General features: G+C 44.6%; 2 protein-coding genes across 2 annotated transcripts in view; one reads left to right on the forward strand and one right to left on the reverse strand.

The window, feature by feature from the left end:
* LOC110489656 (mycophenolic acid acyl-glucuronide esterase, mitochondrial) overlaps nucleotides 1-21,706 on the reverse strand; it is a 185,451-nt gene that overhangs the window by 8,933 nt on the left and 154,812 nt on the right. The window lies entirely within an intron of this gene.
* On the forward strand, nucleotides 601-20,881 carry LOC110489655 (YTH domain-containing family protein 3). Its single transcript, XM_036943853.1, has 5 exons — nucleotides 601-979; nucleotides 1,496-1,520; nucleotides 1,922-2,001; nucleotides 2,664-4,373; nucleotides 18,590-20,881. Exons 1-5 carry the CDS (start codon nucleotides 956-958, stop codon nucleotides 18,611-18,613), a joined length of 1,863 nt encoding a protein of 620 aa, XP_036799748.1. The 5' UTR covers nucleotides 601-955; the 3' UTR covers nucleotides 18,614-20,881.

Genomic DNA, 21,706 nt, shown 5'->3' on the forward strand with positions numbered 1-21,706 from the left:
GACTAGTAACTGAAAGGTTGCAAGTTCAAATCCCCGAGCTGACAAGGTACAAATCTGTCGTCCTGCCCCTGAGCAGGCAGTTAACCTGTTCCTAGGCCATCATTGAAAATAAAAAGTTGTTCTTAACTGACTTGCCTAGTTAAATAAAGATACTAAATAAAAAGGATGCCATTCAAGTCCATGAGAGGAGACCTGTATGTGCTGGTAGGCAAATTATTAAATGAATCCTTCCATTAATGTAATTCGCAATGAAAATGATCTTTAGGCAGGGCATTCCATGTAATGGTCTGCTTCGCAGAGAGACCGTTTCAGATTATATTGAGCAGGCAGACAGGGACAGATATGCCTGAAGTGACACAGTTTGTCACATCACAGTGAACACATAATTTATTTTAACAAGGGAAACAAACGTATGTTGTATTGTAGAGTAAAGGGTAAATCTTCTGAGACATAGTAGTAACATGGCTCAGAGCGTCACAGGCGGAAGGTCATGGAGCAATAGAACGGAAGCGAGATAGATGCCGCGTTCAAATGCTAGTCGGAACTAGAAAACTCGGAAATGTCCGACTTGCTATTTAGTTGAACTACAACCAGTTAGCAAGTCGGACATTTCCAAGTTTCCTAGTTCCGACAAGCTTGTGAACGCGGCATAATAGCCCATCCGCCATTGTGGAATAGAGTAAGGGATATTCCAATCTGGCAGTTTCAGAGTAAGTGATACATTGTAACCGAACGTCAACTAGATCGGAAACATTTAATACCACAGACAGATACAAAGTCGCGATCCTCGGCGCTCGAGAAAAGATTGTAGGGAAAGATCTGACGACTGGAGAAAAACACCGCCTCTACATACAGAGATTGGATAACCCGAGACGATCAGAGAAAAATACCAGAGTGCAGAAGCAGGGGAAACCGTGGACAGTCGCAAACAGAAATCCGTTTCGGCTCCTGGAGGATGTCTGCAACCACAGTCGATCAGGTGCTTATTGTTGACAACCCACTGTCGTGAAATGTTTAGTTGCAGTTTGAAAATTGTCAACCGTTTTGTCAGCTGCTATCATTCAGTGTGGTAGGCATGCCATATAACATAGGCAAAAGTATTTGATATATGATAGCTATTAGCTGCTATGTAGGCCGAACCTTGGAGTAGCCTACCGGCTGCGCAGCGGTGGCAACAAGCTCCAGCTTGAGCCGGTTGCTGTATTCTGTACTATGCGGCACGTCTACTGGATGCCAGTGGGCGTTTGACATCCGGTCAATAATCACAAGGAAGCCGTAGGTCTATAAACTAGTCGAGGCCTGAATGTGTTTAAAATGTTTGTTTGATATACAGCCACTGGTATAGAATCATTGTTTGTAATTCAGTAGCCTAGGCCTAGCTCATCTTGCATGAATGCTACCATCACTCTTCTCCCTATCAAACATTGACCTAATATGCTAAATCTGATGCATCTCTTTTCTCTCTTTTTTTTGCACTTGCCTATTCTGATGTCAGAGACCCAAAGGACAAGGAAATAAAGGTATTCCTGTCACCGTATTATTTTACTATTGCATGGTTGTTGTGGAGTTTGATGGCAGTCAAAATGTTGTCTGACTAAGGAAATGCTTTGTGAAAACTGTGATAACAAAAGAGTGTAATTAAATCACTGCTTTCATCACTCTTCCACCACATTTTGGTGACCTGGTGTCATCAGTCAAAAGTAGGTCAACTAACCAAATATACCTACCTATACACCACTGTGCCTGTCATATTATTGGGTATTGTTCTACCCCAACTACTTAAAGGCAATATAAGGGGGTTTATCAGCTGTTTATTATTAGTTTATAGATCTGTTAAACACAATGGTTTATTTTAGCCGAGAGACCTTTTTGGTTATATCACATCTAAAGAATAACCTAAGAACAATTTTTTTCTCTCCAGTGCAAAACGGATCAATGCATCAGAAGGATGGAGTAAACGATGAAGACTTTGAACCTTACCTAAGCAGCCAGACAAATCAGGTGAGTGAGTGTACCCATTGTGTCCAAGCCTGTCAGCCATGCAACTTGACAGTCCACAGCATAGATGTGTTATTTGCGCCTTTTGAACCGGCATGAACCCTCAGAATAGTGTCTTATAGTGATATATGAAGGTGTATAGAGTGTTAATCTAAAGTCACTGTATAGTAGTCTACGTGAAGGAGGAGCTATTGACAGATGACTGACTCATTTTTAAATGGAAAATGATTAAAAATGACCTTTTGATAGTGGAATTATTGTTGATTTTTTTTTTTGTACTAAAAATAAAACTGGGTGGTGATCATCATCTTGTGCCTGGGTGGACAAGCTTACTTTGTCTTATAGGATTCTAGTGAAATGTAGCCAAGAACAAACCCACTATCACCCACGCCAATTTACTTATAAAATACATTCTTGTTGTTGTAATAATTGTCAGAGTTCACAACGGACAGATTATGATAAAACTGTTGCTGTCTTCACTTGTTGCTATGGGAAACATTTGATAGAGCTGGTATCTATAATTTCCACTGAAAGCCAATCTTGCTCCTTAAGAAGAACGCTGATTGATTTCTTAGTTACGGTTTTGAAGAGAGATGGGCAAGATTTGTCTTAGCTTCTATCATTAAGGTCATCCATTAACTGACCCCTGTTCTCCTCTTCTGCAGAATAACAGCTACCCACCAATGTCCGACCCCTACATGCCCAGCTACTATGCTCCCTCCATAGGCTTCCCTTACTCCCTGGGAGAGGCGCCCTGGTCCACTGCGGGGGACCCCCCCATGCCCTACCTGACCACCTATGGACAGATGAGCAATGGCGAGCACCACTTTATCCCTGACGGGGTGTTCAGCCAGCCGGGCGCCCTGGGCAATACCCCTCCCTTCCTCAGCCAGCACGGCTTCAACTTCTTCCCTGGAAACGCAGACTATTCCACCTGGGGCACCAGTGTCTCTCAGGGCCAGTCCACACAGAGCAATGCCTATAGTAATAGTTATGGTTACACCCCTAGTTCCCTGGGGAGGGCTATAACTGACGGACAGGCGGGCTTCAGCAGTGATGCCCAGCTCAGTAAGGTCCCGGTGTTGAGCAGCATCGAGCAGGGCATGACTGGGTTAAAACTGGGAACGGACATGGGCGCCGCCGTCACCAAGACTGTCGGCTCGCCCCTCGGGGGCATGAGTAGCATGGCGGCCAATAGCATGCCACCGTTGGTTAGTTCCTCAGCCCCCAAACCCACATCCTGGGCGGCCATCGCCAGGAAGCCGGCCAAGCCCCAGCCCAAGGTCAAGCCCAAAGCCAACATGGGGATGGGGGGCCCTACCATTCCCCCGCCGCCCATCAAGCACAACATGAACATAGGCACCTGGGATGATAAGGGCTCCCTCAACAAGCCCCCCTTAGCTCAGACCATGATGCCCCCTCAGACCATGGTGCAGCAGACCCTGATGGGCCAGCCCCTGCTGCAGAGCCCTCTGCCCCACCAACATCAGCCCCAACATCAGCCCCAACACCAGCACCAACACCAGCAGCACCACCAACCCTTTCAGCTGCAGTCGCTCCAGTCCCCCCAACACCCCCAGCAGATTCCCCCAGGCCCCCCACACCCCCACCAACACCCCCACCCCCACCAGAACTTTTCCTCCCAGCCCGGCCCCCCTCAACCCATGCATCAACACCAACACTCCCAGCTCCCACCCCAGAACCGCTGGGTGGCACCCCGGAACAGGGGCACCTTCAACCAGGGAGGGGCGGAAGGCTTTGGGATGGGTGTTGGTGGGGTTCCCCTCAGTGCCTCTCCCTGCTCCGGGGAGGTGCACCCCGTGTTAGAGAAACTGCGGGCCCTCAACAACTACAACCCCAAAGACTTTGACTGGAACCTGAAGAACGGCCGCGTGTTCATCATCAAGAGCTACTCTGAGGACGACATCCACCGCTCCATCAAGTACTCCATCTGGTGCAGCACCGAGCACGGCAACAAGCGCCTGGACGGGGCCTACCGCTCGCTGGGGGCCAAGGGGCCCCTCTACCTGCTATTCAGCGTCAACGGCAGTGGTCATTTCTGCGGCGTGGCGGAGATGCGCTCGCCTGTGGATTACAACTCCTACGCAGGCGTTTGGTCTCAGGACAAGTGGAAGGGCAAGTTTGAGGTGAAGTGGGCGTTTGTGAAGGACGTGCCCAACAACCAGTTGAGGCACATCAGGCTGGAGAACAATGACAACAAGCCCGTCACCAACTCCAGGGACACTCAGGAGGTGCCTCTGGAGAAGGCCAAGCAAGTGCTTAAAATTATCGCAACTTTCAAGCATACCACCTCAATCTTTGATGACTTTGCACATTATGAGAACCGCCAGGAGGAGGAAGAGGCCCTGCGGAGGGTGAGAGAACCGTGCTGCTGACACACATAACACACACACACACACACACACACCCCCCCTATCGTATCAGCTGACAGCAGCAGAGTGTCTATATGAGTTTGACTGACTAGTGACCATCTGTCACACAGTGTAGTACTGGTCAGTGTCTATCATCGGAGGTGTTAGTTCATAGGCCTCTACGTCTACTCCCATGTTCCATTTCTACCAGTGTTATTACTCCATGGTGGTGGGTTCTACCAGTGTTATTACTCCATGGTGGTGGGTTCTACCAGTGTTATTACTCCCATGTTCCATTTCTACCAGTGTCATTACTCCCATGTTCCATTTTTACCAGTGTCATTACTCCCATGTTCCATTTCTACCAGTCATTACTCCATGGTGGTGGGTTCTACCAGTGTTATTACTCCATGGTGGTGGGTTCTACCAGTGTCATTACTCCATGGTGGTGGGTTTTACCAGTGTTATTACTCCATGGTGGTGGGTTCTACCAGTGTTATTACTCCATGGTGGTGGGTTCTACCAGTGTTATTACTCCATGGTGGTGGGTTCTACCAGTGTCATTACTCCATGGTGGTGGGTTTTACCAGTGTTATTACTCCATGGTGGTGGGTTCTACCAGTGTCATTACTCCATGGTGGTGGGTTCTACCAGTGTCATTACTCCATGGTGGTGGGTTCTACCAGTGTCATTACTCCATGGTGGTAGGTTCTACCAGTGTTTTTACTCCATGGTGGTGGGTTCTACCAGTGTTATTACTCCATGGTGGTGGGTTCTACCAGTGTCATTACTCCATGGTGGTGGGTTCTACCAGTGTTATTACTCCATGGTGGTGGGTTCTACCAGTGTTATTACTCCATGGTGGTGGGTTCTACCAGTGTTATTACTCCATGGTGGTGGGTTCTACCAGTGTTATTAATCCATGGTGGTGGGTTCTACCAGTGTTATTACTCCATGGTGGTGGGTTCTACCAGTGTTATTGCTCCATGGTGGTGGGTTCTACCAGTGTCATTACTCCATGGTGGTGGGTTCTACCAGTGTCATTACTCCATGGTGGTGGGTTCTACCAGTGTCATTACTCCATGGTGGTGGGTTCTACCAGTGTTATTACTCCATGGTGGTGGGTTCTACCAGTGTTATTACTCCCATGTTCCATTTCTACCAGTGTCATGACTCCAGGGTGGTGGGTTCTACCAGTGTCATGACTCCATGGTGGTGGGTTCTACCAGTGTCATGACTCCATGGTGGTGGGTTCTACAAGTGTCATTACTCCATGGTGGTGGGTTCTACCAGTGTCATTACTCCATGGTGGTGGGTTCTACCAGTGTCATTACTCCATGGAGGTGGGTTCTACCAGTGTCATTACTCCATGGAGGTGGGTTCTACCAGTGTCATTATTCCTTGGAGGTGGGTTCTACCAGTGTCATTACTCCATGGTGGTGGGTTCTACCAGTGTTATTACTCCATGGTGGTGGGTTCTACCAGTGTTATTACTCCATGGTGGTGGGTTCTACCAGTGTCATTACTCCATGGTGGTGGGTTCTACCAGTGTCATTACTCCATGGTGGTGGGTTCTACCAGTGTCATTACTCCATGGTGGTGGGTTCTACCAGTGTCATTACTCCATGGTGGTGGGTTCTACCAGTGTCATTATTCCATGGTGGTGGGTTCTACCAGTGTCATTACTCCATGGTGGTGGGTTCTACCAGTGTTATTACTCCATGGTGGTGGGTTCTACCAGTGTCATTATTCCATGGTGGTGGGTTCTACCAGTGTTATTACTCCCATGTTCAATTTCTACCAGTGTCATTACTCCATGGTGGTGGGTTCTACCAGTGTCATGACTCCATGGTGGTGGGTTCTACCAGTGTCATGACTCCATGGTGGTGGGTTCTACCAGTGTCATTACTCCATGGTGGTGGGTTCTACCAGTGTCATTACTCCATGGTGATGGGTTCTACCAGTGTCATTATACCATGGTGGTGGGTTCTACCAGTGTCATTACTCCATGGAGGTGGGTTCTACCAGTGTCATTACTCCATGGTGGTGGGTTCTACCAGTGTCATTACTCCATGGTGCTGGGTTCTACCAGTGTCATTGCTCCATGGAGGTGGGTTCTACCAGTGTTATTACTCCATGGTGGTGGGTTCTACCAGTGTTATTACTCCATGGTGGTGGGTTCTACCAGTGTTATTAATCCATGGTGGTGGGTTCTACCAGTGTTATTACTCCATGCTGGTGGGTTCTACCAGTGTTATTACTCCATGGTGGTGGGTTCTACCAGTGTCATTACTCCATGGTGGTGGGTTCTACCAGGGTCATTACTCCATGGTGGTGGGTTCTACCAGTGTCATTACTCCATGGAGGTGGGTTCTACCAGTGTCATTACTCCATGGAGGTGTGTTCTACCAGTGTTATTACTCCATGGTGGTGGGTTCTACCAGTGTCATTACTCCATGGTGGTGGGTTCTACCAGTGTCATTACTCCATGGTGGTGGGTTCTACCAGGGTCATAACTCCATGGTGGTGGGTTCTACCAGTGTCATTACTCCATGGTGGTGGGTTCTACCAGTGTCATTACTCCATGGTGGTGGGTTCTACCAGTGTCATTACTCCATGGTGGTGGGTTCTACCAGTGTCATTACTCCATGGTGGTGGGTTCTACCAGTGTCATTACTCCATGGTGGTGGGTTCTACCAGTGTCATTACTCCATGGTGGTGGGTTCTACCAGTGTCATTACTCCATGGTGCTGGGTTCTACCAGTGTCATTACTCCATGGAGGTGGGTTCTACCAGTGTCATTACTCCATGGTGGTGGGTTCTACCAGGGTCATAACTCCATGGTGGTGGGTTCTACCAGTGTCATTACTCCATGGTGGTGGGTTCTACCAGTGTCATGACTCCATGTTGGTGCGTTCTACCAGGGTCATTACTCCATGGTGGTGGGTTCTACCAGTGTTATTACTCCATGGTGGTGGGTTCTACCAGTGTTATTACTCCATGGTGGTGGGTTCTACCAGTGTTATTAATCCATGGTGGTGGGTTCTACCAGTGTTATTACTCCATGGTGGTGGGTTCTACCAGTGTCATTACTCCATGGTGGTGGGTTCTACCAGTGTCATTACTCCATGGTGGTGGGTTCTACCAGGGTCATTACTCCATGGTGGTGGGTTCTACCAGTGTTATTACTCCATGGTGCTGGGTTCTACCAGTGTTATTACTCCATGGTGGCGGGTTCTACCAGTGTTATTAATCCATGGTGGTGGGTTCTACCAGGGTCATTACTCCATGGTGGTGAGGTAGGTTGATGTGTGGAATTAGCAGCCCGTCCCTCAGGCCTGTCATCAGACCATCATCACTACCATCTTTGCCCACCAGTGGGTCTGCTTGGGTCCAACCAGGAAACCCTGTCTGATGAGGCAGCCATCTTGTGTGGCTGTGTGCTTCTGTGAGAGTGATCTGGAGAGTGGGACACATAGGGGTTTCCTGAAACAGGCTGCATTCCTCACATACCTCCCCTCAGACAAAGGCAGAAGTGGCTCTTATCTACCTTTGAACACCAGGCCTCTGGCAAACACAGGCTCCTCTTGCTTCATTAGCTGTTCTCTCCATCAGCCCAGCTCCACCCTGTGTGCCTAATGTGTTTCACTGGGAATTTCTGGGTTATGTTTCAACATGGTTCAACTGTTTTATATTTCAGGGTATTAGAGCAGGCAACCTGCTCTCTTTCTCCTTCCCCTCTCTCTCATTTTCTCATTCTCATTTTCTCTCTCTATTTGTCATTTTCTCTCTCTGTTCTTTTCTCTCTCTCGCTCTCTGTTCTTTTCTCTCTCTCTCTCGCGCTCCTTCCCTTTCTTTATCATAATATTTGAAGTCCAGGTTTTCAGGAGCACTGAAACAACTTGTTAGTAGGAAGTGTGTTTTGACGGTTGCTGAGATAGCGCTGTGTAGCCTAGTGTGGGGCAGGTGAGAGGCTCTGCTGTTGTAGCCCTGACCCCTCTACATGACAACACAGGTCCTGACAGAACCCTCGCTGGCTCACTTTCCCCAGCCTGACCAGGTTAATTGACCCACATTGTTAGGCCTATCTCCTCTCACTCTGAGGGCTGTCAAGTGGAGTGGTCTGTAGCATGTAATCTCCGAGGCTTGAAGCTAACAATGCTAAGTTAACTGTGGAGACTGAGACAGTATACAGGATGAACAGTATAGACCTAGATCAGTAGATTGAAATATTTGCACAGGTGTGTTTGTCAATGTTGTCAATGTTGTCTGTGGGATGTGTGTGTCAGTGTCAATATGGCAGTCCCCCAAGTTAACCCTTCAGTGCATGAGTTCAGTAGGTGGGTGGGTGGATGTGAGTAGGTGGGTGGGTGGATGTGAGTAGGTGGGTGGGTGGATGTGAGTAGGTGGGTGGGTGGATGTGAGTAGGTGGGTGGGTGGATGTGAGTAGGTGGGTGGATGGATGTGAGTAGGTGGGTGGATGGATGTGAGTAGGTGGGTGGATGGATGTGAGTAGGTGGGTGGGTGGATGTGAGTAGGTGGGTGGGTGGATGTGAGTAGGTGGGTGGGTGGATGTGAGTAGGTGGGTGGGTGGATGTGAGTAGGTAGGTAGGTGGGTGGGTGGATGTGAGTAGGTAGGTGGATGTGAGTGGGTGGGTGGGTGGGTGGATGTGGGTGAGTTGATGTTAGGGATGGGCGTTCTATACATTTTGAGACTGGAGAACTCGCATGACATTTTTCCGATTTACACGACTGAAAGAAAAAATGTGTACATTTTATCTATATGCCAACAGATCGCACCAATGCCTAATTAATCATAACCATTACAGATAACAAATCCTAATTGTTAAATTGCCACATATATACAGTGTCTTGCGAAAGTATTCGGCCCCCTTGAACTTTGCGACCTTTTGCCACATTTCAGGCTTCAAACATAAAGATATAAAACTGTATTTTTTTGTGAAGAATCAACAACAAGTGGGACACAATCATGAAGTGGAATGACATTTATTGGATATTTCAAACTTTTTTAACAAATCAAAAACTGAAAAATTGGGCGTGCAAAATTATTCAGCCCCCTTAAGTTAATACTTTGTAGCGCCACCTTTTGCTGCGATTACAGCTGTAAGTCGCTTGGGGTATGTCTCTATCAGTTTTGCACAACGAGAGACTGACATTTTTTCCCATTCCTCCTTGCAAAACAGCTCAAGCTCAGTGAGGTTGAATGGAGAGCATTTGTGAACAGCAGTTTTCAGTTCTTTCCACAGATTCTCGATTGGATTCAGGTCTGGACTTTGACTTGGCCATTCTAACACCTGGATATGTTTATTTTTGAACCATTCCATTGTAGATTTTGCTTTATGTTTTGGATCATTGTCTTGTTGGAAGACAAATCTCCGTCCCAGTCTCAGGTCTTTTGCAGACTCCATCAGGTTTTCTTCCTGAATGGTCCTGTATTTGGCTCCATCCATCTTCCCATCAATTTTAACCATCTTCCCTGTCCCTGCTGAAGAAAAGCAGGCCCAAACCATCATGCTGCCACCACCATGTTTGACAGTGGGGATGGTGTGTTCAGGGTGATGAGCTGTGTTGCTTTTACGCCAAACATAACGTTTTGCATTGTTGCCAAAAAGTTCAATTTTGGTTTCATCTGACCAGAGCACCTTCTTCCACATGTTTGGTGTCTCCCCCAGGTGGCTTGTGGCAAACTTTAAACAACACTTTTTATGGATATCTTTAAGAAATGGCTTTCTTCTTGCCACTCTTCCATAAAGGCCAGATTTGTGCAATATACGACTGATTGTTGTCCTATGGACAGAGTCTCCCACCTCAGCTGTAGATCTCTGCAGTTCATCCAGAGTGATCATGGGCCTCTTGGCTGCATCTCTGATCAGTCTTCTCCTTGTATGAGCTGAGAGTTTAGAGGGACGGCCAGGTCTTGGTAGATTTGCAGTGGTCTGATACTCCTTCCATTTCAATATTATCGCTTGCACAGTGCTCCTTGGGATGTTTAAAGCTTGGGAAATCCTTTTGTATCCAAATCCGGCTTTAAACTTCTTCACAACAGTATCTCGGACCTGCCTGGTGTGTTCCTTGTTCTTCATGATGCTCTCTGCGCTTTTGACGGACCTCTGAGACTATCACAGTGCAGGTGCATTTATACGGAGACTTGATTACACACAGGTGGATTGTATTTATCATCATTAGTCATTTAGGTCAACATTGGATCATTCAGAGATCCTCACTGAACTTCTGGAGAGAGTTTGCTGCACTGAAAGTAAAGGGGCTGAATAATTTTGCACGCCCAATTTTTCAGTTTTTGATTTGTTAAAAAAGTTTGAAATATCCAATAAATGTCGTTCCACTCCATAATTGTGTCCCACTTGTTGTTGATTCATCACAAAAAAAATACAGTTTTATATCTTTATGTTTGAAGCCTGAAATGTGGCAAAAGGTCGCAAAGTTCAAGGGGGCCGAATACTTTCGCAAGGCACTGTGTGTATATATATATATATATATATATATATATATATGACAGACAAAATGAGGAGAAAAAATCCAGAAAATCACATTGTAGGATTTTTAATGAATTTATTTGCAAATTATGGTGGAAAATAAGTATTTGGTCACCTACAAACAAGTCAGATTTCTTGCTCTCAGAGACCTGTAACTTCTTCTTTAAGAGGCTCCTCTGTCCTCCACTCGTTACCTGTATTAATGGCACCTGTTTGAACTTGTTATCAGTATAAAAGACACCTGTCCACAACTTCAAACAGTCACACTCCAAACTCCACTATGGCCAAGTCCAAAGAGCTGTCAAAGGACACCAGAAACAAAATTGTAGACCTGCACCAGGCTGGGAAGACTGAATCTGCAATAGGTAAGCAGCTTGGTTTGAAGAAATCAACTGTGGGAGCAATTATTAGGAAATGGAAGACTTACAAGACCACTGATAATCTCCCTCGATCTGGGGCTCCACGCAAGATCTCACCCAGTGGGGTCAAAATGATCACAAGAACGGTGAGCAAAAATCCCAGAACCACACCGGGAGACCTAGTGAATGACCTGCAGAGAGCTGGGACCAAAGTAACAAAGCCTACCATCAGGAACACACTACGCCGCCAGGGACTCAAATCCTGCAGTGCCAGACGTGTCCCCCTGCTTAAGCCAGTAAATGTCCAGGCCCGTCTGAAGTTTGCTAGAGAGCATTTGGAGGATCCAGAAGAAGATTGGGAGAATGTCATATGGTCAGATGAAACTAAAATATAACCTTTTGGTAAAAACTCACTTGTTGTGTTTGGAGGGCAAAGAATGCTGAGTTGCATCCAAAGAACACCATACCTACTGTGAAGCATGGGGGTGGAAACATCATGCTTTGGGGCTGTTTTTCTGCAAAGGGACCAGGACGACTGATCCGTGTAAAGGAAAGAATGAATGGGGCCATGTATCGTGAGATTTTGATTGAAAACCTCCTTCCATCAGCAAGGGCATTGAAGATGAAATGTGGCTGGGTCTTTCAGCATGACAATGATCCCAAACACACCGCCCGGGCAACGAAGGAGTGGCTTCGTAAGAAGCATTTCAAGGTCCTGGAGTGGCCTAGCCAGTCTCCAGATCTCAACCCCATAGAAAATCTTTGGAGGGAGTTGAAAGTCCGTGTTGCCCAGCAACAGCCCCAAAACATCACTGCTCTAGAGGAGATCTGCATGGAGGAATGGGCCAAAATACCAGCAACAGTGTGTGAAAACCTTGTGAAGACTTACAGAAAACGTTTGACCTCTGTCATTGCCAACAAAGGGTATATAACAAAGTATTGAGATAAACTTTTGTTATTGACCAAATACTTATTTTCCACCATAATTTGCAAATAAATTCATAAAAAACCTACAATGTGATTTTCTGGATTTTTTTTCTCATTTTGTCTGTCATAGTTGAAGTGTACCTATGATGAAAATTACAGGCCTCTCTCATGTTTTTAAGTGGGAGAACTTGCACAATTGGTGGCTGACTAAATACTTTTTTGCCCCACTGTGTATATGTATATATACATATATGTATGTGTGTGTATGTGTGTATATATATATATATGTATGTAATACTTTTTTGTATATATATATATATAGATATATATAGATATGTGTATGTATATATGAAATACACATATATGTATATTTATATGTATATATATTTATATGTATGTAATACTTTTTTTGCCCCACTGTATATACGTATATATATATATATATATATATATATATATATATATATATATATAATACACATATATGTATGTATATATAAACAAAACAAGGCTGTCATTGCACAGCCATAGGCTTCTACAAGCAGGAGCCACTGCTGAGGTGGCTACTGCTTGTAGAAGCCTATGGCTGTGCAATGACAGCCTTGTTTTGTTATTTTAGCAGACAATACACTCTTATTTCTCGAGCCCTTATAACATTCAAGACACACCTATTGTATAGTTAAAAAAATTAAAAAACATGATTAAAATAGAACAGAATATTTTTCTAAATGAAAATGTTGCCAGTGTGAAGTGATGCACATCTTGTGCCTGAGGCAGATATTTTCAGTGATCATTTCAAACAGGGCTCAATTTGGCGAGTTTTTTTCAGGGTTACAAACCAAAATTGGTTTTATTTTCGATATACAGACATTCGATTTAGTTTATTCTATCCATTCTTTGGAATTTTTTAAATAGATGAACAATTCCACATTGAATACTGCATGGTGATGAATTATGGCCACAGCACCTGTTTGCTGAGTAGGCAATGCTTAATGATTCTGATGAAAAATACACTCTTTGTCTTTATCAAACTAATCTTTTTGCCTATTTTCAGAGTGGAACCTGTCTATATTTAGGGTGGGTTATAGTCTAGGCTAACCAATTCTAAATGGCACTAGCAGTTCACAAAGTATCTTAAGTGGAAAGCAGATGGGACGCAATGAATCCAAAACTACAGCGCGTTGTTGGAACATATTTTTCTACTTTAATCAACCAGTCCATTTCGAATTTGCGATTGAACTGTCATCATTTGACAAAGAATATAGCTTGTGTGTCCCATCGGTTAGATACGTTTTTATAGGCATTTCATTTCTGTCGGCCTAACGGGAGGGAGCGGTCGGAATGCAATTGAGTGAATGAGACACTGAGGGGAAATGGAATTTAGGGAGAACAGCTGTGTGCACTGTGTTATTTATGTCATGTTTTGTTGTGCCCCGCAAATGTACAAATGGAACACGAGAGTAAAAGCTAATAAACGTTGTCTCCATGAGAACATTTCACTTGCCCATTCGGGCAGCCACAAAGCACATTCCACCAAATAATTGTACAGCACGAAAAAAAGGCATCTCTGTTTAAAGACCGAGCTTTGACATCTGTTCAAGAACTCGTACTCATGTCCATCTCTAGTGGATGTGAGTGGGTGGACGTGAGTGGGTGGCATTAGGTGGACACAGACATGCTGTGGAGGCCTTTGTTTCCCCAGCCACCCAGAACAGGTCAGCCTCCAGCCCCAGACAGTGGCCTCTCTATTTTGATGGAGTTACACTGGAGGCCCAGGTCTCACTGGGGCCTTCCCCTGCTGTGCCTACAGACACTGACCACTGCATGCGTGTGAGCGAGGGAGAGAAATGCACTGCAGCTAGGCCAGTATTTGTGTATGTCAGTAAATTAATGGTTGTGGGAGTAAACTTACAGGCCTGCATTTCTTATGGCTCCATGGAGTCAATAAAGCACAAACATCCAGCACAACCAGAGATATGATCAGCAGGGGTGTATTTGCGGAAGGAGAGGGGAGTGTGTGTGTGTTGGGGGTGCTATGGGAAAGGTTTGGGTTAAGTAACATGTTGGTCGAGTACACATATTTTGCGGATTGTTATCGCAGGTGCAGTGAAATAGTTTTCTAGCTCCAACACTGCAGTAATACCGAACAATACAAAACAAATCCCCAAAATAAAAATGGAAAAATATCAGAATGAGCGATGTCAGATGTGTATGGGGTGTTTAGACAGTATATGAATAGAAAAGCTGTGTACAGCAGTAGTTATATAGGATGAACCTTGATTAGAATACGGTATACTGTATACACAGGAAGCTCAATTTGGTGAGTTCAAAGGCCATTTTTTTTCAGGGTTACAAACCAAAATGGGTTTTATTTTTGATATACAGACGTTCGACGTTTAGTTTATTCTGCTTGTTCTTTGGAATGTTCTAAATAGATGAGCAGTTCCACATTGAATACTGCACGATGATGAATTATAGCCACAGCATCTGTTTGCTGAGTAGGCAAAGCGTGAGCACCAAGCCTCATGCAACGGAAAAATGTCAGATAAAGCAATTTCAAAGTTTTGGCTGTTTTTAATCTTTTCTATGCTGTAATAAAGGCTTTTTAAAAATGGTTTCATTAGAACAGACTGGTATTACTTATCATGTATTTAGTGTTCGCTGTTCCAAACAGGCAGAAATATAATATTGTAATCTAACTGCACCGGTTTGTCACACACAATATGCACGCAGCTCTCGCTCTTTATACCCTCTCATTTTCTTCATCAAGTCAAATGTCTTCCACAGATCTGACTTCCTCTTTCCCTCCTGAGCAACCAGTAAACATTTGCCCGTTTCAAGTTTATTTTTCATGTCCCCTTTTACATCCGGGTTACTGTGCTGGGAGTTTGTTATAACTCATTTATTGATGTGATTATGACAGACTATAGGTCAGGCCTTATTGGTCACATGCATGCGATGCTTACATGTTTCACGTAAAGAGAGCAAGGGTTGAGCGAATAGGGAATGTTTTTCTTGAGGAAATTAGGGATTTCGGTAACAGAACTTTTCAGTCAGAAACAAGTAAGAAACTAAATGGCTGAAATGATTTGCAGCTTCAGCACAGACAGCACAATAAACGCTGTGCTGTGGTACCTTTTTGTGGCATTAGGGAGGAGAGCGAGACAACGTGTGCCTATCACACAGACACTCACTGTAAATGATTTTTACAGAGTGACCATCGGGCTCTTTCTTGAGTCATTTGTGTCTTAATTATTTAATCAAACAGTGTGCTAAAAGCATCAGACAAGCACAGTGCATATGTACAGTCGTGGCCAAAAGTATACATTTTCACAAAGTCTGCTGCCTCAGTTTGTATGATGGCAATTTGCATATACTCCAGCATGTTATGAAGAGTGATCAGATGAATTGCAATTAATTCCAAAAAACATTTCCACTGCATTTCATCCCTGCCCAAAAGGACCAGCTGACATCATCTCAGTGATTCTCTCGTTAACACAGGTGTGAGTGTTGACAAGGACAAGGCTGGAGATCACTCTGTCATGCTGATTGAGTTTGAATAACAGACTGGAAGCTTCAAAAGGAGGGTGGTGCTTGGAATCATTGTTCTTCCTCTGTCAACCATTGTTGCCTGCAAAGAAACATGTGCCGTCATCATTACTTTGCACAAAAAGTGCTTCACGGGCAAGGATATTGCTGCCAGTAAGATTGCACCTAAATCAAACATTTATTGAATCATTAAGAACTTCAAGGAGAGCAGTTCAATTGTTGTGAAGAAGGCTTCAGGGCACCCAAGAAAGTCCAGCAAGCGCCAGGACCGTCTCCTAAAGTTGATTAAGCTGCGGGATCGGGGCACCACCAGTACAGAGCTTGCTCAGGAATGGCATCAGGCAGGTGTGAGTGCATCTGCACGCACAGTGAGGCAAATACTTTTGGAGGATGGCCTGGTGTCAAGAAGGGCAGCAAAGAAGCCACTTCTCTCCAGGAAAAACATCAGGAACAGACTGATATTCTGCAAAAGGTACTGGGATTGGACTGCTGAGGACTGGGGTAAAGTCATTTTCTCTGATGAATCCCCTTTCCGATTGTTTGGGGCATCCAGAAAAAAGCTTGTCCGGAGAAGACAAGGTGAGGGCTACCATCAGTCCTGTGTCATGCCAACAGTAAATCATCCTAAGACTATTCATGTGTGGGGTTGCTTCTCAGCCAAGGGAGTGGCCTCACTCACAATTTTGCATAAGAACACAGCCATGAATAAAGACTGGTACCAACACATCCTCCGAGCGCAACTTCTCCCAACCATCCAGGAACAGTTTGGTGACGAACAATGCCTTTTACAGCATGATGGAGCACCTTGCCATAAGGCAAAAGTGATAACTAAGTGGGTCTGGGAACAAAACATCAATATTTTGGGTCCATGGCCAGGAAACTCCCCAGACCTTAATCCCATTGAGAACTTGTGGTCAATCCTCAAGAGGCGGGTGGACAAACAAAACCCCACAAATTCTGACAAACTCCAAGCATTGATTATGCAAGAATGGGATGCCATCAGTCAGGATGTGGCCCAGAAGTTAATTGACAGCATGCTAGGGCAGATTGCAGAGGTCTTGAAAAAGAAGGGTAAACAATGCAAATATTGACTCTTTGCATCAACTTCATGTAATTGTCAATAAAAGCCTTTGGCACTTATGAAATGCTTATAATTATACTTCAGTATTCCATAGTAACATCTGACAAAAATATCTAAAGACACTGAAGCAGCAAACGTTGTGGAAATTAATATTTGTGTCATTCTCCAAACTTTAGATTTTATTCAAACACATGTCTCTATATGGAAATATAAATTTCAACATTTGACCAATTGATTGGTCGAGAGAACAGGAAGACTCGGTCGACCAATAATTATTTTAGTCAGAGACTGCCCTAAAGCGTTTCACCCTCTCCACTGTGGCTTCGTCAACATTATCTCCTGAAGTCCACGATCATCTCCTTTTGTTTTCTTGACGTTGAGGGAGAGGTTATTTTCCTGCCACCACTCTGCTAGGGCTCTCACCTCCTCCCTATAGGCTGTCTTGTCATTGTTGGTAATCGGGCCTATCACTGTTATATTGTTAGCAAACTTGATGATTTAGTTGGAGACGTGCGTGGCCACACAGTCATGAGTGAACAGGAAGTACAGGAGGGGGCTGAGCACGCACCCTTGTGGGGCCCCTGTGTTGAGGATCAGTGTAGTGGAAGTGTTTTTTCCTACCTTCTCCACCCGGGGATGGCCCGTCAGGAAGTCCAGGATCCAGTTGCAGAGGGAAGTGTTTCGTCCCAGGGCTCTGTACTTCGTGATGAGCTTGGAGGGTTCTATGGTGTTGAATACTGAGCTGTAGTCAATAAACAGCATTCTTACATAGGTATTCCTCTTGTCCAGTTGGAATAAGGCAGTGTGCAGTGCAATGGCGATTGTGTCATTGTGGATTTGTTGCGGTAATATGCTAACTGAAGTTGGTCTAGGGCGGCGAGTAAGGTGGAAGTGATATGATCCTTAAGTAGCCTCTCAAAGCACTTCATGATGACAGAAGGGAGTGCTACGATAGTCATTTAGTTCAGTTACCTTTGCTTTCCTGGATATAGGAACAATGATGGACATCTTGAAGCAAGTGGGGACAACAGACTGGTATAGGGAGAGCTTGAATATGTCTGTATACACTCCAGCCAGCTGGTCTGCCCATGCTCTCAGCCCTAGTCATCATCAGCTGGTCTGCCCATGCTCTCAGCCCTAGTCGTCATCAGCTGGTCTGCCCATGCTCTCAGCCCTAGTCGTCATCAGCTGGTCTGCCCATGCTCTCAGCCCTAGTCGCCATCAGCTGGTCTGCCCATGCTCTCAGCCCTAGTCGTCATCAGCTGGTCTGCCCATGCTCTCAGCCCTAGTCGTCATCAGCTGGTCTGCCCATGCTCTCAGCCCTCGTCATCAGCTGGTCTGCCCATGCTCTCAGCCCTAGTCGTCATCAGCTGGTGAAAATCAGTCACTCGTCATCATTAACAGTTAAGGGAACACTCAGCCATTATGAGGATTACAGTTACAGAAACTAGCCTTTGAAAGAAAGGAGAGTTTGAATCGTCACTCAGAGTTCCACAAGCAAGAACTCATCTTGGTAGAACTCTTCAGTTGACACCACTGTGTGACAGACACAAATGTTGAAGTGAAGTGCATGTATGTTCCTTGGGGATTTGGCCCTTAGATGTTTAACTTGCAATGTCTTGCATCACTGAGCTTTTATCACATAAACAGAGGACAAGCGATTCAGTCAAAAAAAAACTAATTTCCCTGAGGATGTTTTCTAACAGCATTCCATGTGTTTTTTCCCCCCTCCCACTTATGCATCCTCTAATTTGGTTTATTTTCCCCTCTCTCTCTTTCTTTCCTCAGGAGCGGAATAGAAATCAACAGTAACCATACAGAGAACTCCCTACTAGAAGGCAAAAATGACATAGGACCTTAAATAATTAGCCTAACCACACGGAAACTAAGGGTTTTGCCATCTTTTCTGCTGAAGACAACAACAACAAGACGACGACGTCGTATCTCGTGACTTGAACACGACGACGGACTCGCCTGTATCAGTTCTCTGGTGATGTACCCCAGTGTTCCTGTCTGGGGAAAAAAAGGAAAGAACATTACTCACTTTCAGTCCTTCTAAAACAGCCTCTACCAATACCCTGAACTCTCTAATAACTCTCTTAAAGCACTTTCAGTCCTTCTAAAACAGCCTCTACCAATACCCTGAACTCTCTAATAACTCTCTTAAAGCACTTTCAGTCCTTCTAAAACAGCCTCTACCAATACCCTTAACTCTCCAATAACTCTCTAAAAGCACTTTCAGTCCTTCTAAAACAGCCTCTACCAATACCCTTAACTCTCCAATAACTCTCTAAAATCACTTTCTCTCTGGACTTCTGTTTGTTATAACTAACTGACTAACCAGTGTAGTTGCTTTTTCTGAGGCTTTCACCAGATTAGTTGTCGTTTTTTGTTTTTAATACCTCCCAAATTTTGGGGACGAAAAATGTAGTTCCCCTCCCCCCATGAACTTCAGCACCTTCAGACAAGATTAAAAAAGGTATAATGTGTAACAAAATCATTTACTTGAATCTGCACTCGGCTTGTGATTGATTGACAGGTGAGAGAAATGACAGGACACGCCCAAAATAATGCCAATCATTAGACGAACCCGGCCCTTACTCCCGCCCCTTTATTTCTGCATCTGTTTCTGTGTATCAAACGATGAGGTGGATGATGTAGTGAGCTGGGTGAACGGCAGGTAATGCACATATTTGTTTAATTTCTCATGATTATTATGTAACTCTGAAGTGCATTTGTCTGAGGAGAAATCTGCTCTGCGGTAACAGTCGCCTTGGTAGCTGTCGCCTTGGTAGCTGTCGGTAACTTGTCTTTTATTCTGTTGTTAATGTACTGTACCGTACCTCAGGCTAAAGCTGGGGCCTGTTCAGGAGGCTTCAACGTTACACAACATTCAGATAGCAAATGCATTGTGTAGAGTAGATAGGATTCTCTGTTATGTTGGGAATCAGGGAATCTTGTCAGCTCTATACATTCTGTTTCCATCTGCAACGTTGGGTAATGTTTCACCTCACTGAGCAGGCCCCAGGCTCTCTGTCTCTGAAGAACTCTATAACGCTCCAGGTAGAAGTTACCATTAACCACAGATCTGGGATCAGATACTTTACCCCACACCCTAACCTAAACCGTGAGGGGGATGAAATATATATCTGATCATAGATCAGTGGTTAGGAGTGACTTCAGCCTGCTGCCCATTTGCTGCTTGGTGTAACAGAGGGGTTTCCTGAAAGCTGAACATCACCAAGGAAGTGAGCATTTTCTCCTCAAGGTGTCTCGCTAGCGAAAATAAACATTACCCCTGTTTAGTGAAACAAATGCTTCTGAGTTGTTACTTCCCGGGAATTGAACATAACATAACATTGTGCTCGGAGCTCTGCTGAATGGGTACACACTGGAAGTTAGACCTGAGACACAGTTGAGACTCACCTTCTCTTGTTCAAAACTGACCCCAAATCAAGTGAAACACTAGTACCCACTGTTGTCATCCATTTGTTGTTTCTGCACATGATCCTATAATATAACCGCTTTTAGTGCTATCTGGTCTCCTTGGGATGTCCCTAGCCTAAATCCTTAACCTTAACCCTTACCTAACCTTAACCCTTACCGTAGCCATTTTACATTTCAACTTCAATGGGGCAACGTCAGAGTTGCACGTCCCAAGGATACACCTAAGACTTTTCCCAGCTTTTAACTTTCACTAATAAAAAATGCCCACAATTGACACGTCATAAGCTGTGTCCCAATAGCATGGCTTCTTCCACTCTCCTTCATCATGACTGATACTGCAGGCGAAACCACTTGACGTCTTTATTCGCAGTTCTTGAATATGACTAATTATATTTCAAAAGCAAGTCCTTTGCGGATCAGTATAGTCCTGAATGTCAGGAGACAAGGGAAGTGCAGTATTTTAGTCTATGAGGACATACTTTAGCTATGACTATGCTAGATAACAGCCCTCCTATCCTACTTAAAGCCATGGTCTGCTCTGTGTGTCTGTCTGATGACATCTGTAAGTAATAGACTGTAATTACACACCAAGGCATTTCCTGTTTCTGCTCTATAAAGGCTCTTTTCCATTGATGCCCATGTTTTCTGTTGTGTTGGACATTGGGAGGGAGAATGCAACTTTTGATAGTTGAATTAACATTCAGCCATGAACCATTTCTTCCTGTCTACCCTGTGGTTTGACCTATAGGCCTACTGTACCAATGTCTCCTTTAGTTGCTACTCTATTGCAGGGGTAGGCAGCTAGATACAGCCATGGGCCGAATGGTCGGGGGGGCGGAAAATAATTATAATGAAAATAACAATCATTTCATACCTTGATTACATTGAGACACGATTACGTCATTTTTATTTATTTATTTGTGGGAATATTTGGGAACAGATTTCCTATATTAAACTCATTTTTAGCTGAATTCCTGGTGATTTTACCATTTAATTATTTTTATTTTTTTGCCAAAACCAAAAATAAATAAAAATACATTTACTAAAAACTTTGGAGGCCCAAAACAATCAGTTGCGGGCCGGCCGCCTGTTGCCAGCCCCTACTCTATTGTATTCTCTAATACAAAGTGCCAAAATAAATAACCTTTCAGTTATTTACAGAAGTAAGGAAGTATAATTTATTTCAAACTGCATCACACTAACTCCATTTTCAGTATCGTAAAAGCCACTCGATGGACTATACCGGGGTACTGAACTCTTACCCGGCCTTTTCTGTTCTACCTGATAATTAATTGTACACACCTGGTGTCCCTGGTCTAAATAAGTCCCTGAAGGGAACAATGCAACTGGCTTTGATGCCCAGAGTCCTGGCTTCGAGGTCCAGAGTTGAGTTTGAAGGGACTATACAGTTCCGGAGGTACATGCGTATTGTATTTTAGTATATGTCCACTAGATAGT

The sequence above is a fragment of the Oncorhynchus mykiss genome, chromosome 15 (genome assembly GCF_013265735.2).
Source record: "Oncorhynchus mykiss isolate Arlee chromosome 15, USDA_OmykA_1.1, whole genome shotgun sequence".
Lineage (NCBI taxonomy): Eukaryota > Metazoa > Chordata > Actinopteri > Salmoniformes > Salmonidae > Oncorhynchus > Oncorhynchus mykiss.